Source organism: Electrophorus electricus, chromosome 9 (assembly GCF_041902795.1).
Source record: "Electrophorus electricus isolate QZ-2024a chromosome 9, ASM4190279v1, whole genome shotgun sequence".
In the NCBI taxonomy this organism is placed as follows: Eukaryota; Metazoa; Chordata; class Actinopteri; order Gymnotiformes; family Gymnotidae; genus Electrophorus; species Electrophorus electricus.
This window is the reverse complement of record NC_137505.1, coordinates 15,095,855-15,111,471: the sequence shown is the minus strand read 5'-3', so window position 1 is coordinate 15,111,471 and position 15,617 is coordinate 15,095,855. Positions and strand designations below refer to the sequence as shown.

The window sequence follows — 15,617 nt, the reverse complement described above, 5'->3', positions numbered from 1 at the left end:
TTTCCCACGCGAACTTTGCTCACTCATTAGTGCTGTGAGTGTGTGCTGGTACATTTCAGGTGAACTGCTAGACACGGTGTGCCCAGCAGGAATTGCAAATTGCACTAACTCATCTCCGGACTCTCCTCTCTATTAGTCTGTTTGTGACTGGTGGCGGAGCCCAAACAGGGTGAGTCAGCGGAGACTCCCATAAACAACGTCCCACCCATCGAGCCACTCACAAACACAGACAGCTGGTGACCTCAGTTATATGTGCGTCTACCTTGCGCGGGATTGGAACGTGTCGCGTTAAAGGACGACGTTGTCTGATCCGGTTCACTCCCGAATCGCTGGAGATTAGCTTCATTTTGAAGCAGTTGAGGTCAAATCAATGCAGCAGGAAGTTTCTCTGCATGCAGTAATAGGTCGTGTCAGCGAGACTCTATTTTAGGCTTGTTTTTTTTTTTTTTTTTTTTTTTTTTTTTTGGGCAGGCTGCCTCTCAAACGCCTCCCCTCCCAGAGTGCTTTGGGCAGGACGTCAGGAGTCTTTTCCATCCTTCTCAGTGAGGTGCAGTTATCACATAACCTCTGGAAAAGGGTGGTCGCCAGCACCGGCCTCTAATTAAAAGGGACAGGCTGTAAGCAAACTCGTCCTCTTAAATGTTTACAGATGCCTACGAGGAGAGAGGTGATTAGCTGTTCATCTTGCCTTGAAACGCTGGTTCGCCATGATGAGGTGGAGTGATGTTTTCCTCAAGCTCAAAGTAGTTTAAGAATCGTTTTCATACAGAAATGGTGGATTTTCTGCAACTGCTTTAGTCTACTGCAACTCACACCTCTACTATTATCAGCATTAAAAAAAATTTCTCGCAGTGCTTCAAAATAACAGAAAAGCATTCGTGACCCTTCCATAAGGCCCTCACACTCAATTCACTTTACTTTTTTTTTTTTCTTTTTTGTAACCTTCAGTCAGCCACTGTATTCTACAATGAGGAAGTCTTGTAAAAGCCTCTTCCCCTTGAGTCATGGGAAATAAGTTTGAGACGTGTTTGTTTGGAACTGTTGAGGTGATGCCAGCACGTTGTTGACAATGCGATTAGCCATTGATTGCAAGCAAAGAAAATCGACAAGGCAGCAGCAACCAAACAGAGGTAAATAGCTTGTGAGCAACAATTTATAGATAACATTCAGGGTCATTCTGGCGGTTGCTGGAACTTTTCGGGCCAAGAGCTTGTGCTGGCATGCACAATGTAAACGGCTCTTTCTTGATTTAGCTGAAACGGAAGACCACCAGCCCATTCCTTCACACGTTAAGCTGCCCTTACATGGCACGTGACAGAAAGCTCAAAGCAATCCAGTGAGCTGCAGTCCGGGGCGGCTGCTGCAAAAATCGCCAGGATGCACTACTGCGTATTTTTAGTGTGAGCCTTGAAGAGGGAGGCAGCACTTTTCTGTGGTTTCCCAATGCGGCAGCTGCCTGCTCTGCAGAGGAAAACAGCATGGACGAGAAGAATGTCTGAGGTCTGAAGCGCGCACAAATGTCCCCTTAAAAATGAGCGACCGATCAATATCAACGTATCGTCTTTCGTCGCGTTTCCAGGCCCCCCGCTGTCTGCCAAGACTCGGGCCTGCACGAAGATTTTTATTAGGACCCTGCAATACGACAAGCTCCCTAGTATGTCGAATTACACAGTGACTTAAGTAATCTCCTTCATCGATCTAGGACAACGGAAAACCACAAGTGCTATACCGCAGCAAGCATTTCCACTATAATGTCCGAACACAATTCCGCTGCGCTTCCCCCTCTCCTTCTTATACCAATAAAATTCCTGTGACCTTTGCTGGATCTGCTCCCTTTGCGAGGGACACCAAAGCCCGCCACCAGAGAGGGCCGAAATTCTTAATCGACTGCGTCTGGCGCAGGGTGATAAAGTTAGCACAGATTTTACACCTGGGTTCCTTTGTATCAAGTTTGTTCGTCTTCCCTGGCCATCGAGACGATCACTGGTCCAAGGTAATCTCGTTACCTGTGAAAGGCAGGCATGCCGGTTCCACATATGAGGCACTAGCAAAGAGGCTTAACTTAACAAAAACAAACTAAGTGCCAAATCAGGCCAATATATCCTTATCCACAGAACATTTTGGAAGGGCCTTCTGGTGGAATGTCTGGCTTCCTGAAGTTTTTTTTTTTTTTAGAAGCATATCATCTAATTGGCTCTGGTGAGTGAGAAACTCTAATGTTTCTATCCCCTGTGCCTGTAAGAAATACACACTGAGTCAGAAGCGTCTGTGGCTGTCAGGAAAGTGCAGTGCACCTTGCTCCTCGCACCCTGGCTATTGAGGGCACCGTTTGTGTCGTACTACGTTTGCAAGGAACAATCCGTCTCACGGCAGCCCATGACATTCTGAAGCACCTTGTCAGATGCCGCCTGACCCGTGTGCTCCGCACGGCGCCCCCCGGGGGAAAGAATAAAAAAGAACGAAACAATGACGGAAAGGGTTGTGTGCAGCCAAGAGAAGAAATGGGAGGGTTTAGGGGTGAGGAGAGCGACAACGACAGAGAAAGAGAATGGGGACGCTTCAATGCTAAGCCCACCATCCCACCATTTCCTCCCCCTACACACACACACACACACACACGCACACACACATGCACATACACACCCAGGCCATTGTACACCCAGGGGGCTTTGCAGATAAATGGCCGCATGTTAACCACATTTGACGTGCTGCACAAAAGGGGACACCGCAGGTCCCATGACGCAACCTACAACAACTAGACCGCCCCCCCCCCCAACCCAACCCCACCCAAACCCACCACCACCACCACCACCAACGTCCCCCCGTTTACGTCCTCTCACTCTTCTCATTCTGAATGGGAGAGGGGAAAAAAGACACAAGGTGCACCGATTGGGCCAAGCTAGGACGTCAAGTGGGAAAGAGGCACACCAGTTTGTCATTAGGCTGTATGGGCTCTTCAGTTTGGTGCCTGGATCAGCTTTTGAGTTAATGCCTTGCTCCCAAAAAAGGCCAATAATGATTCCATTACCTGGAGGTGTTTATTTTCTTTGTTTTAAATTACAACTACATCAACAACAGTAACAACATCACCAACAACAAATAAACAAAAACCCAAACTGCAAATTCTTAATCTTAATCTGATGGTGGCAAATGAAAGGCCCTCAGATCCCATCCTTTTTCTTTAGCTGTGTTTTTAGTGTTTCAGAAACATGCAGGAAGTCATTTGAGATTTTCATTTACATTTTCTTCTCTAGGGCCTCGTTTGATGTGTAAACTGTTAAAATCACTTGGTACAGAAACCCATAATACTCATAAGAGCATCACTTGTCAGTGCATGTCACCATGTTCTTCTTTTACAGAACTTTTGCGCTAAGGCGACAGGTTCACGTGTGATGACAGGCCTTCAGCGTGACAGTCCTGGAGATGTTATTCTCAGCGTTAGCCAAGGACCCCTCTTCCTCTGGAGTCCATTCAGGTACAAAACGTGACCTCTGAACGGTCGAGTATGGGAGCCAGGCCCTGCCCACTATCCCCTGCACTCTCTCGCCCAGCCACAGAGCCAAAAAAAGGGAGAAACACACACACACACACACACACACGAACGCACAGGGGGACTCGCTTTGCAGTGCCAGCGCTAACCTTTTCAGCCCCGTCATGTCTTTGATGCCTGACGGCCCTCACAAAAGCACCTGCTCCATCCCTGGAGAGCTCCTCTGGTCCCCCCCCGCTCCAACCCCTGCTGACCTCCCTGGCATTCCATGCCTTTGGGGGGCCCTTCCCATGGCTACCTCTCTCCCTCAGCTGCCCCTGAACGCTCCCATGGCTCCAACCCCCCACCACCCCCCACCCTTGCCCCCTAATCCCACAGTAAACACGGCGGCGGACCCGGTCGGCGTGAGGATGCACAAGGCTTCTCAGCAAGCCCTCGGGAAAAGGTGCTCGGCTGATAGGGGCGCCATGCGTGGGAACAAGGCAGCGAGGGTGGTGGGGGTAAAGGGAGAACACCTCATTGAGATGCAAGGGGCTCACTGGCGGAGTGAAAACCTCGTAACGTAACAAAGGCTTGCGCAGGTTGACGTGGAGATGGGTAAAGTCTCGAGTTAGATCAACCCGCTCACACACTCTTTTTTTCACACTTTATGTACAAAAGAGGTCTAGCCGCTATTGACTGCACTCTGCCAACTAAAACTGACAATGCTGCATTCATGGCTGGATGGTTGGATGTGTTTACATCTAACTTTAACAGTGATTGTTCAGTAACATATTTTTGTATATAAAGCCCTCTATCTTTTGTCTTTTATCTTAACAAAACCACACTGTCATTCTGCTAAACATGTCTCTTGCTCAATTTGTGTGTTTTTGTGTGTGTGTGTGTGTGTGTGTCTGTGTGTGTGTGTGTGTGTGTGTGTGTGTGTGTGTGTGTGTGTGTGTGTGTGTGTGTGTGTGTGTGCGTGAGTGTGTGTGTGCGCGTGCGCGCATATGTTTGTGTATAGGTGTGTGTGTGTGTGTGTGTGTGTGTGTGTGTGTGTGTGTGTGCGTGAGTGTGTGTGTGCGCGTGCGCGCATATGTTTGTGTATAGGTGTGTGTGTGTGTGTGTGTGTGTGTGTGTGTGTGTGTGTGTGTGCGTGAGTGTGTGTGTGCGCGTGCGCGCATATGTTTGTGTATAGGTGTGTGTGTGTGTGTGTGTGTGTGTGTGTGTGTGCGTGAGTGTGTGTGTGCGCGTGCGCGCATATGTTTGTGTATAGGTGTGTGTGTGTGTGTGTGTGTGTGTGTGTGTGTGTGTGTGTGTGTGTGTGTGTGTGTGTGCGTGAGTGTGTGTGTGCGCGTGCGCGCATATGTTTGTGTATAGGTGTGTGTATGTGTGTGTGTGTGTGTAAGTGAGAAAGAGAGATGCAGGCAAGTGGGTGGACAGCTGTGTTCTTTTCAGATAAACTCACAATCAGAGACGGGCTCCCCTCTCCCCTTTTCACCACTCCGGGCATAATATGACAAGAAGCATCTCCATTACAACACACATTCCATTCAAACCCAACACCAAAAAGTGATTAATGCCTAATACCCATGTGAAACGCGCAGATTAAAACCGAATGGTACCCCTTGAGCACATATGCACCTGCACAAAAATACAGAAGCAACCCCTCAAATCAAAACACAGCCCAGTAAATATCACCATTATTGCTTATTACCCAGTCAATACAACGATAGCTTTACTCTTATTTAACATAACAAGTGTTTGGTGAATCAGAGGTGGGTGGAATCCATAACCAGTTCCTATTATTAATGGTGTTGGCTTGATTCTAGCCCTTCTTGCCAGTTCGGCGTGAGACACCTTCACTCCTTCCTTGTTCGTAATATATCCTCTCCACCCTCATTCTGTCTCCTCCCCTCAGTGCTCAGTGTATGCGGACGCCACTGTAAGACAGTGCACTAATTGCAGACATGCCAGCCTACCACCATAATAAGATGGGGGGGGGGGCTAGTTGGATGGCGGGTGGCGGGAGCACATTAAGCGTGGCTTGCTCATTTGCGCGGATGACTGAGGAAGGTGCCACACATGAATATTTCATTAGCTTTAATTGCTGAGGAACACTTTCTTTATGGCAGTCTCGCCAAAAAGGCCGCCAGTGGTAATAACGAGGCCTGGCCCATTGTAAAACTTGAAAAGCTGATGGCATTAAGACCTGTGATTTTGCAAGTCTGAAAAGGTAGATTCAGATGTGCCATCTGGACCCACGACACACATGGCAGTTCCGCCTCACTGCTGCCTACCAGTTGTAAATTAAGGCCTTATATGATTTCTCATGGCTGTAGCTGGCCCTCTGGGATTTGAGCTGCCCTTGAGCCTCAATATAAGATTACACCTTAGTAAAACTACCCCCCCTCCTCCCATTCAATAATTAACTGCCTCAGTTCATTACAAAAACCTGATCAGCAAATGCATGTTGTCCTCGTCTGGAGCTAAACTAGATCAATGAAGGCAAATGGCAAGCCAGACGTGCCGATCCCTCTCTACAGTCTGCTTGGCATTGTTTCTACGCGCTGTCAAAATGCCACATCAAAGCTCCGGTCTCCATTCAGCTTCAGGTTAATCGCAGCAGCAAACACGAAGCTTCGCACAAGTTTAAAGAAAGTCAGCCCACGCTTTCCTCTTGCAGGCAAGCGCGCGGGCCTGCTCTGACGTGGCCGTCAGATCCAATCCCCCTGAGTGGTAGCATTACACTAAGGAAGAGGATCATTTAGCTCAGGAATGTAAAGCACAGGACATCCTCTCTGATAAGAAGCAGGCAAGCCTTCCTCACCCGGAATCGTGGGCCAGGACATATCGACTCAGAAGGCAGCGAGTCAGCACTGTGCTCAAGTCCTGGCTTCTTTGGCTTCCGCGAGCACAGAACGCTCCTCATTACATTAATTGCCAGACCTGCAGCCCAAAACAAAAAATAAATAAATAAAACGTGCACCGTAATCTCTGGAACTAAGAGCCCCGTAGGTGGGCTGGTGGCTGAACTGCTAACACCAAAAGGAATGATTATGGAATAGAAGAGACCTGGACCACAACCTGACACGGAATCGAAGACACTTGTTGAATAAAAGGTATGGAAAGGGCACGATCTTTTTCCTTCCACAGCAGGAAATGCAGACAGTCTGACTGTCTGTCTGTGTGTCACACAGAGGGCGTGGAGCAACACTGTCGGAATGCCTAAAACCTCATTCCTGCCCACTACCTGAGGTGTCTGAGTGGCATTTGCTTGTGGCAGTACCTGGAAGGAAGGGCAGCTGTGTCTAATGCCTAACTGCTGCGTTCTGGGAGAGCCTGCCTTCCACCCGCCATCCGATGCTGCACAAGCACTCAACCTTATACATGCTGGCTTGTATATGTCTCCAAGTCTTGAGTACCAATCGCTGTGTATTTTTCTATCTAATAGATTACAGACTAAAGCAATTGCTGAAATAATAAATAATAACAGCAGATGTAACTGCATCTGCCCCCTCCATCACAGACAAGCACACTGGGACGCTGGGGTGGTTCAGGATGAAAGAGATCATTACACTGGCCCTAATCTTTGCAGGCGATCTATTTCAATTACTTATCCATAGTAGCGCAGGCCTGCCTCTGCACTCTGTGCACAGGTGTTTAGGAAAAATGTGAGTGTGTTAGGTCCAGTGCTCAGCGGAAAATCTGCTGGCTTCAGAAGGCACTCACCCTTAACACACGAGAGGCCTGGTTCCACAGATGTCATGACACCGTAATCCACCGATCCATTATTGACTGTTCTGTGTGATGCAGCGACCTTGCCGGAGGTGTCGTGCTAATCAAACAGAACAATGTCCATGTGCGTGTGCACACATGCACAAGCAGGGGGGCAGGAGGTTGGAGACAAAACCACAGTATGTGTGGGCTATTTTGCTGGCTTTATGAAACACATCCAGTCTTAGCTGTACTTACGATATTCTGGTCCGAGCGTGAGATGAACATGAAATGCATCCAAATTGTTCTCTAATTATTCCCTGCAAGTGCATCAGAGAGCTGTGCTCCATTTTGAGAGTTTTTTTCTTGCAGGTATGCTATAGTTATACCCTCCCTTGGCTCTGATGCCTACACTGAACCTTATTCCTAGTCATTAGCACCGGGGCTGTTGTTTCTGCAGCCAGCGGTGACATACCTCATTATTGACCTTGGTAAATCCTCACTGTTTAGGCTAACGGCGGTGCGGCGCCATAAAACGTCACGCCACAACTCTGTACTCACTCATGAAGAAAATGGTTCATGGTTACAGGGTTGTGTGTGTGTGGGGGGGGGGCAGGAGGGGCCTTACAACACCCCCCCCCCCACAACGTCAGTCACCTTGAACTACACACACGCAACAGCAACAGCCGTCCACCTCTAACCAAACAGCAGATAGCTGTCAAAGCGCTCCCCTCAAACTGTGGAAACATTGCAGGCCAGACTGGGAGAGGGAGCGTGGGTGTTTGGGTACCGACTCCTCACACCCAGCATAGGAGTGGCTTTTGTCTACCCAGAAACAAACGCCTTGGCATTTGCAGCTGTATCATCTAGAAGGCAGTGGGAGGAACAGAGAGCAGTGGGGAGAACAGACTCCCTACTGTAAACCACCCGGTATGGTTATTCACAAGTGACACAGGACTTACTGAGCCTTGGGTGGCATTCTCCTGTCCCTCTTAGCAGTGACAGATGTTATGAGGACAGGAGAGGATAAAGCTCTCTCTTTTTCTCTCTACCTCTCTCCCCTCTTTCTGTTTCCCTCTTCCTTTCTCTCTCTCTGTCTCAATCTCTATGTCTTTCTTGCTCCCTTTTCCTCTCCCTCTCTCTCTCGCTCTCTCTCTCTCTCTCTCTCTCTCTCTCTCTTGCTCTCTGTCACTCTCCCTCTCGGTCTCTTCTGTTTCTCTCTCTCTCCACTTAGGGTTGGGGGATGGACTTATTATAGCTTAACTTGGAAAAACAAATGCCAGAGTTATCCCATGGTCAGACAGCTTCCTGCCGCAAAGTCGAAGTCTAACCCTCACCTCGGCAGATATTTCCACACAGTCTGAGATGCTCAAGGGTTCCTGACTTCTGCGTGGTTTTGCATCGCCATGTCCTATGATGTTACCCGTGTCTTTCTCAGCCATACCTCGGAGCGTGCTAATCTGGAAGGCCAGGGACAGTGTCTGGCGGTGTGTAAAGGGAGACACATCTCTTTTGCTGATGTATGTTCCCTTGTCTTTGGTAGATAGCCGACTGCTTTAGCTTTAACCAGGCTCCCTAGGCCACCAGCACTCAGCTTAATGCGATAATGCGGCCGCCCGGTGAAGCTTTAGGCCTCCTGCACCCCTGCAAACAAAGGGCTCCCTCTTTCCAAGCAGAGCCCCATACCCTCCCCAGTTGTCCATAGGTGTTTGCTGAAGTAAATCGGCCTAAATCCTGCACAGCTTGGCCCAACTGAAGAAGGAGGGGGATTTGAATAAAGGTGTACAGATAATCTCCTTTTCTTAACAACAACAGGGGGAAAAAAAAGGAAAGTTGAAGGGGGGAGGGAGCGAAACAGATAAAATTAGGAATTCATATCACATGGTGCATTTGAGTGCTCAGCATCCTCCCTTTTCTCTCTCTCTCTCTCTCTCTCTCTCTCCCTCTCTCTCTCTGTCTCTCAGTAGGCTGGTGGATTTGCATTTGTGATCCCTGACCTATTGAGGCGCTGGGGGAAAGGCATGAGAATGGGGTGGCACAACACTGGGTGTCTCGTCTGTCAGAGTAAAGGCACTGGCTTTTGGCCCCTGACAGGACATTTCTTCTCTCTCACTAAAACAGACGGCTCTGACAGAAAGGGAGAGACTTGAAAGTGACATCTGTCCGATAACACAGACAACTCATGGGCTCTTAGGTACAGCACAGTTTCCAGCGTGGCACCTGATAAAAGGTGATGGGCAGTAACTTTAATCATTCTTAATAAATCTCCATTAAAAGCTATTTGAATAGTAAATGAACCAAAATAATAATAAACCAAACAGATGCAGGGGAAGGCTGCAAGCTAAAAAATTAACAAAAACAAACAAACAACAAACAAAAGCTCATCCAAGAGCAGGTGTTGTTGTATGGGACAGAACTGGATCAGATACTTCTGAAATATATTTTAAGGCACATAAAACAATCTGTTGCTGCTCCTGGTTGTCATATCTTTAAAATGCTCCTTACTTTGTTGCGCTATCCTTCTATACTCTCTCTTTCGGTCTGTCTCTCTTTTACTCTCTGTCTTCCTTACTTTTCTATCTCTTTTTCTCACTCTCTGTCTTTCTGCGTTTCTCCTCTGTCCCTCTGTCCGTCCATCATTCAGCCGTTAATAGCTCCAGAACGGCATCTAGTTACACTATCTGCACCATTACTAAAGGAGCCGGTTCTTTGGTCGAGGGATGTTTAACAATCACAGAGAGACACCAAAGTTATGTCACTCTCTACCTCTCCACCTCCTGCTCCTCTCTTTTTGTCAGGCATAATTTCTACCTCTTCTTTCCCTCTCCCTAGCTCACTCTCTCCTCTCTCTTTTCTCCTGCGCTCTTTTCATCTCTGGCTTTGGGATGCAGAAAGGGAGAGAGTGGCCCGGCAGCGGTGAAAGGGCTGAATTGTGATTAAGAAGGAGGAGAGGAGCTCCTCTTCTTTGTTCTGCCCTCGGGGGTGTTTACTGAGGGGGTGTGTTGCAGAGGAGGGAGAGAGAGCATGGGGGGGGGGGGGAGAAGAGGGGCTGAAGCATGGCAGAGTAGATATGAAAGGCATTCAGGTCAGTGAAGACTGGAACAGAAGTGGTGATGGTACTGGTGGAGGACGTTGTGTTTCTGTGTGTGTGTGTGTGTGTGTGTGTGTGTGCCTGCGCATGCATGCATGCATATAAATGCAGTGACACATTTGCAGTAACGGTGTAAGTATAAATACATAATAAATCTTAACTGAAACATCTTAACTGAAAAAGTAGGAGCAGACTTGAAAAAATACATATTTTTCCTCACACTATAATGAAAAGGGAACATTTAATTGAGTGAAAGGCTCAAAGATTCACGAGGGATAGGTGTCCCCTGCAGCTGCTGTGACAATAGCTTAGTTGTGTGAGGGTAGTACAGTGCGTTCCTTGGTACCACTGCTTATAAGAGCATGCCTATCAGATGCCCAGTTGACAAGCCATTGTCTAAACTCTTTGTCTTGGTACAACTGCTAACCTCTGAAACAAATCAAATATAGCACAAAATTTATTTTAAGAAGAACAACTGATTGAATCTGTGTTAAAATCATGAGTTTTTTAATTTATAAAAAAAAAAAAATCATTCTGATACAAATATAGGCTGATTTTCTTTATAGGCCTAAATGAATTGCAAAATGAATTACATTTCCAAAGTATAGGGTTGTGAATGTTTCTGTTCTAAAGCCTACCCAAATACAACATATGCTTCCCCTGCTGTATATAGCCTGCAGACAAATAAAATAAATAAATACTTTGTTTAAAAATAAATAAAAAGTTGGGCCACAGTTTAAAGTTTACGTAGTGGTGTATCAAGGGCATCTCAGCGCATCCGAGCATTTGTAAAAAAAATAAAAAAAATAAAATAAAATAAATAATAATAATAATAATAATAATAATAATAATAATAATAATAAATACAATTTAAAAATTTGTAACTTATAGCTTGTAAAAGAGTTGGAGAGTCTAACCTTGTATTCCTGACAGTTTGGTCAGTCTGCTCTTCACAGCTGGATATGACGTGTTTGCGAAGGGGAGGGGGGCGTGGGGTGGGGGTTGAGGGGGGTTGAGGGGGCACGCAGCTTTCGGGCGGATCGAGTTACACACACGGCCTAATGTGACCTCCCATTGGGCCTACAAACAGTGGGGTGTGGCCAGTCGAGGAGATGGAGGAGAGAAGGCTTGAAGCGCTAAGTAATAACTTTGATTTTTATGATCTTGTCATTTGAACCTAAAGCAATATATTAATTTTAACGTCGCGAAAGTTAAAACTTGTTTTCGTTAAAACTTTGGACGTTATTAAAACAAAAATATTTGTTGCGTCTTTTTAACCATAAATTGCGACACACTTTTTAGTTAGTTTTCCCACAATTATGCAAATCCAGACTGCTGAGATACGGGGAAGAAGCGAATGTCCAACATTCCGTTTCATAGCTGTTAAAAAGCTAATTGTAAAATTCAGCACATATGTTCACATCACCGTCTAATGGTCGATGCTTAAAGTTCTTGAATCTTGCTTATCACATTTGTTACATATATTTACTAAAACTTAAGAAACATAAATAAATAAAAAGTTATTATATAATGCACGTTATTTTAAAAGAATACAATAGGTCTAACTGTGATGAAGACTAATTATCTAAACGCTTCCGTCTGTTGTTCAACGTTTTTTTTCTTCCTCTCTCTGGCAAAGTATTTGACTGAAATTTGATAGGCTTTAACTTATTTTATCATCCTTATACATGTCTGGTCTAGTTTACATGAATAGACCCACCGTTTATTGAACGTACGCTAATCAGTTGATTCATAAATAAGGTGGCAAGATAAAATATTAAAATAGTGATAGGCACCCCAAGGAAAGCTGCAGGATATCACGAGCGTGGTAAAATAAGGTTTAGCAGAAAAGCCCGTCGTGGTATCTGATGATTCACGGTACATTCATGGTATATTCAAGGGCCTACCTACATCTCAAATCGGAAGCAACATGTTTTTCGAGTATGGCCATATCAGATCACGCGACAGTCCCCAAAGTAACAATTATTATTTTTTTGCTTTGCTGATGACACCCCCACACCTCTATTTGAATAGTTACATTAATGTTTCAGATCACTGACTTTGTTGTACCATAACACGTGCCGGAAACTACCTGGACTTATGCTTCTCGCACAGCCTGCATTGATTTGTATGTAATCAATAAATAGCATTTAATAAAGAATTGGGGTCAAACCTTGATGAGTCACCAATGAGTCCCCATCGTGTTCAAAATGTAGGCTATTCTCCCTTGTATGAGCATTATAACTATAAAATAGTCAATATTAGTCTACTTTTGAGAAGTGCTATTAAAATAATTTGTTTGAAATAGTCACTTGCATGCACAAGATAAGCACAATAGTTCATGGGACAAATAAAATATTCCTTTTAATATTCATAAAATATTACGCCAAAAAGCTCGTGCTAAAAAGTTAATTTTAACAGAAGGTTACAATAGGCCCTTAAACACACCCTAATAAACATACAAAACACGGCGAAAGGGGACTTGTTTTCTTGTTGCCTAATGTGCTTATGACTATTGTGTCAGCGTGACTTTTTTTTATCGTTACTGTGCAATGCCACACAAACATCCGTTATCAAAACGTTCAGGATAAACACGTTCACGACACACTAACAAATGCCTGAATACAACATTTGCGATAAATTACAGCCTAAAGCGAATGAAAGTGTGTTGACAAATGACCTGTGTTCATTATCAATTATTCGCGACAACTTTAAGAAACATAGTGCATAAAAGATATGTTTTGCCAGTAAGCACTTTGTACACAACTATGCACGTTTTAATTAGCCTATATAATAAAATAATAAATATTTTTGAAAAAAAAAATATCAGTAGAGTAAGTCTCATATAAAACGCGCTCTCTCGCCCTCACATAACGGTTTTCTTTTTGCTAGATAATAACGCGACCTCTACCTAGTCAGTTCACTCGCGCAGGACTCCCACTCCGAGCGCTCGCTCAGTGAGAGACTTGTTAACTTTTCTGACATGTAGTCTAAGTAATCAACATTATACAAATGTCACACTATTACAGCTTCAGTAGATTCTTGACAAAGAGGAAGACCACTATCACTTCTACGCCACTTTTCCGTACTGTTTCGAAACAGTTGACAATGCCAGTCTGACGCAGGCAAAATCTTACGTTCAAAAAACCCAACATAGCATGTTGTCCCGCGACCGACTGTTAACACCACACTTAAAAGTTTACAATTTGAATAAAAAATATACGTCCTTACCGTTCTTCCTCCTAGGGTTGGCCTGTTTTCGCCTCTTACATCGGGGACCCTCCGCCATGATCTCCTGCTTCATTGATAAGAGTGGGTCAGATGGCAGTCCGCATGGACTGAACTCCACACAGTGGCACGCTGTCTCCGATATCTACCAACCAAACAAAACGGCAATGATTGTATTCTCAAGGTGGATAGATATCTCGTTCAGGGCAAAGCAGTCAAATACGGGGGTGAGAATTTAAGAACTCCAAATTAAGTTATCCACGCTCTAAGAAGGACCGTACAGGTCCGGCGTCGCCTGGATCTTTTGAAGTGTCTCTGATCGGACAGCGCGTCAGTGCATAGAACAGAAAGGGGGGCGGACAGTCACACAAAAAGACCGACACCTTCGCTACAACTTCCAATAGAGGTTGTCTACTTCGCGTGGGCATAACGCAGTGTGTGATTTAACAGAGTTCACAGTAAAGACTGCATGTAGACTGCATGTAGGCTACCGTATTGCAAATGTTAAACTGTACACTTTCAGAAGGTATAATTGTGGAGATGCATGAAAATAGTCGACTTGAAATCGCTAAGCATCATGCCACATCGTGGTCTTGCTTTTTCTTTGTAAAAGCTATATCAAAACAACGTGGATAAAGTTGCTCGTTATTTTAAACAATTAAATTCTGGTTATTTAAGTCATTTGGCGTTCATCAGATTAATTTGCTTAGTTCTTGATTTCTAAATTTGTTTTATTTGCGTATTTTACGTATTTTAGATAGCAAGAAAATCGAAAATATAACTTGGCAGTTTGCCTAAACAGTCTTCTCTATCGTATATAACGTAGATGAATATGAAAAATGATTGAGGTGACTGAAGTATAAAGTTTGTTTACCTAATAACAGGCTCATATCTTAAGAGATTCATAGTGCAATGACGTTTGAAACGTGCATCAGTTTTCTTTCAGCAACCTACAACTGTGGTTTTAGATCGTTGTGTAGGCTATAACCAAAGAAGGCGAATCGTATCAGGAAAGCAAACGAAGAAACAAATATGCTGTAAGCAACCCTCTTTGGATAATTAACATTCATACAGTTCGGAAGAGTTTTGATTAAAAAAAACAAAAACAAACTCAAGAGGATGATTTGAAGAAGCCTGCTCATTTCTGATCAATTTAATCTAACAGATTGATTTCGTTTCCAAATCCTAATTCCGTTGACGAGACAAGGAACAGGCAGATATACAGAGCTGTCTGTTAATAAAACTTATGCAATTAATAAAGATACAGAATACACTAAGAAAACCAAGCATTTTGTATTTTAAAATGTCTATGTAAATTGTACGCCTGGAATGCTTCCCGGGAAAGCATCCGTTTATGAGAGCGTCTATTTGCCTGACCATAAATGCGTAATGCTGCACTAGTTATTTAGCGCGCTGCGTGATCCCAGTGGAGCTGCAGGTATGCCATCATCCGTGAGGCAGTGCGCACCTCCCTCACCTGTGCCGGTGAGCGGATGGAGCCAAGTTGATTTCAATCTCATATTCGGGGAAAAAGTCACACAGGGCGTACAAATGTCATCCACAAGGACTCAAGTACACACGAAACAAGCTCACCTACCGGAATATATATGAAATCTCCCAAAATTGGCGTAAAGAAGGGAGGAGAACGCCAAAAACAGTGGTATGAAGCGAAGACGAATGTTAGAATCAGTCACAAGCTAGTCTACAATCAGCAAGTCGCTTCATAAGGGACCGTTATTCCTGATGGACAGGTTAGAACTGATCTCTTGAAGCCACAACACGGAACAGACCTGGGGACGCACTGACGTGTTACGCCTCTTCATGATATTTTTTCGCTCTCTCTTTACTTTTGCGCTACAGAGGCGCGAGACTCTGCAACACGCGCCACCTATCTTTATGCGGAGGGATAAAATAAGAAAGGCAGACGTAAGGGATGTCGTTTGAAAAAAATAAGACAAAGTTGTCCCGACTCATGACCTATTCATTTAGAAACTGAGGCATGTCGGAGAGGTGAGGTGTAGGTAACTGCGTAGGAAGTCAGTCTAGAATTGTTACAGTTTTAAAGATGAGCGAAATCACCAGTCTGCCAGTTAACGAGGACACGGGGTTATC

At 44.9% G+C, this 15,617-nt stretch overlaps 1 protein-coding gene across 3 annotated transcripts in view; it reads right to left on the bottom strand.

Annotated features, from left to right (window-relative positions):
- zeb2a (zinc finger E-box binding homeobox 2a) overlaps nucleotides 1-15,310 on the bottom strand; it is a 50,017-nt gene extending 34,707 nt beyond the window's left edge. For 2 of the 3 annotated variants that reach the window (XM_081720869.1, XM_027016909.3), the window contains exon 1: nucleotides 13,509-13,858. In XM_081720869.1, the coding sequence (XP_081576995.1) occupies nucleotides 13,509-13,581 (73 nt within the window). In that variant the 5' untranslated portion in view covers nucleotides 13,582-13,858. Of the gene's footprint in view, nucleotides 1-13,508; nucleotides 13,859-15,102 lie in introns of those variants that run through there. The other variant, XM_027016908.3, reaches the window with a different exon arrangement.
- Between the last annotated feature and the right edge of the window lie 307 nt (nucleotides 15,311-15,617).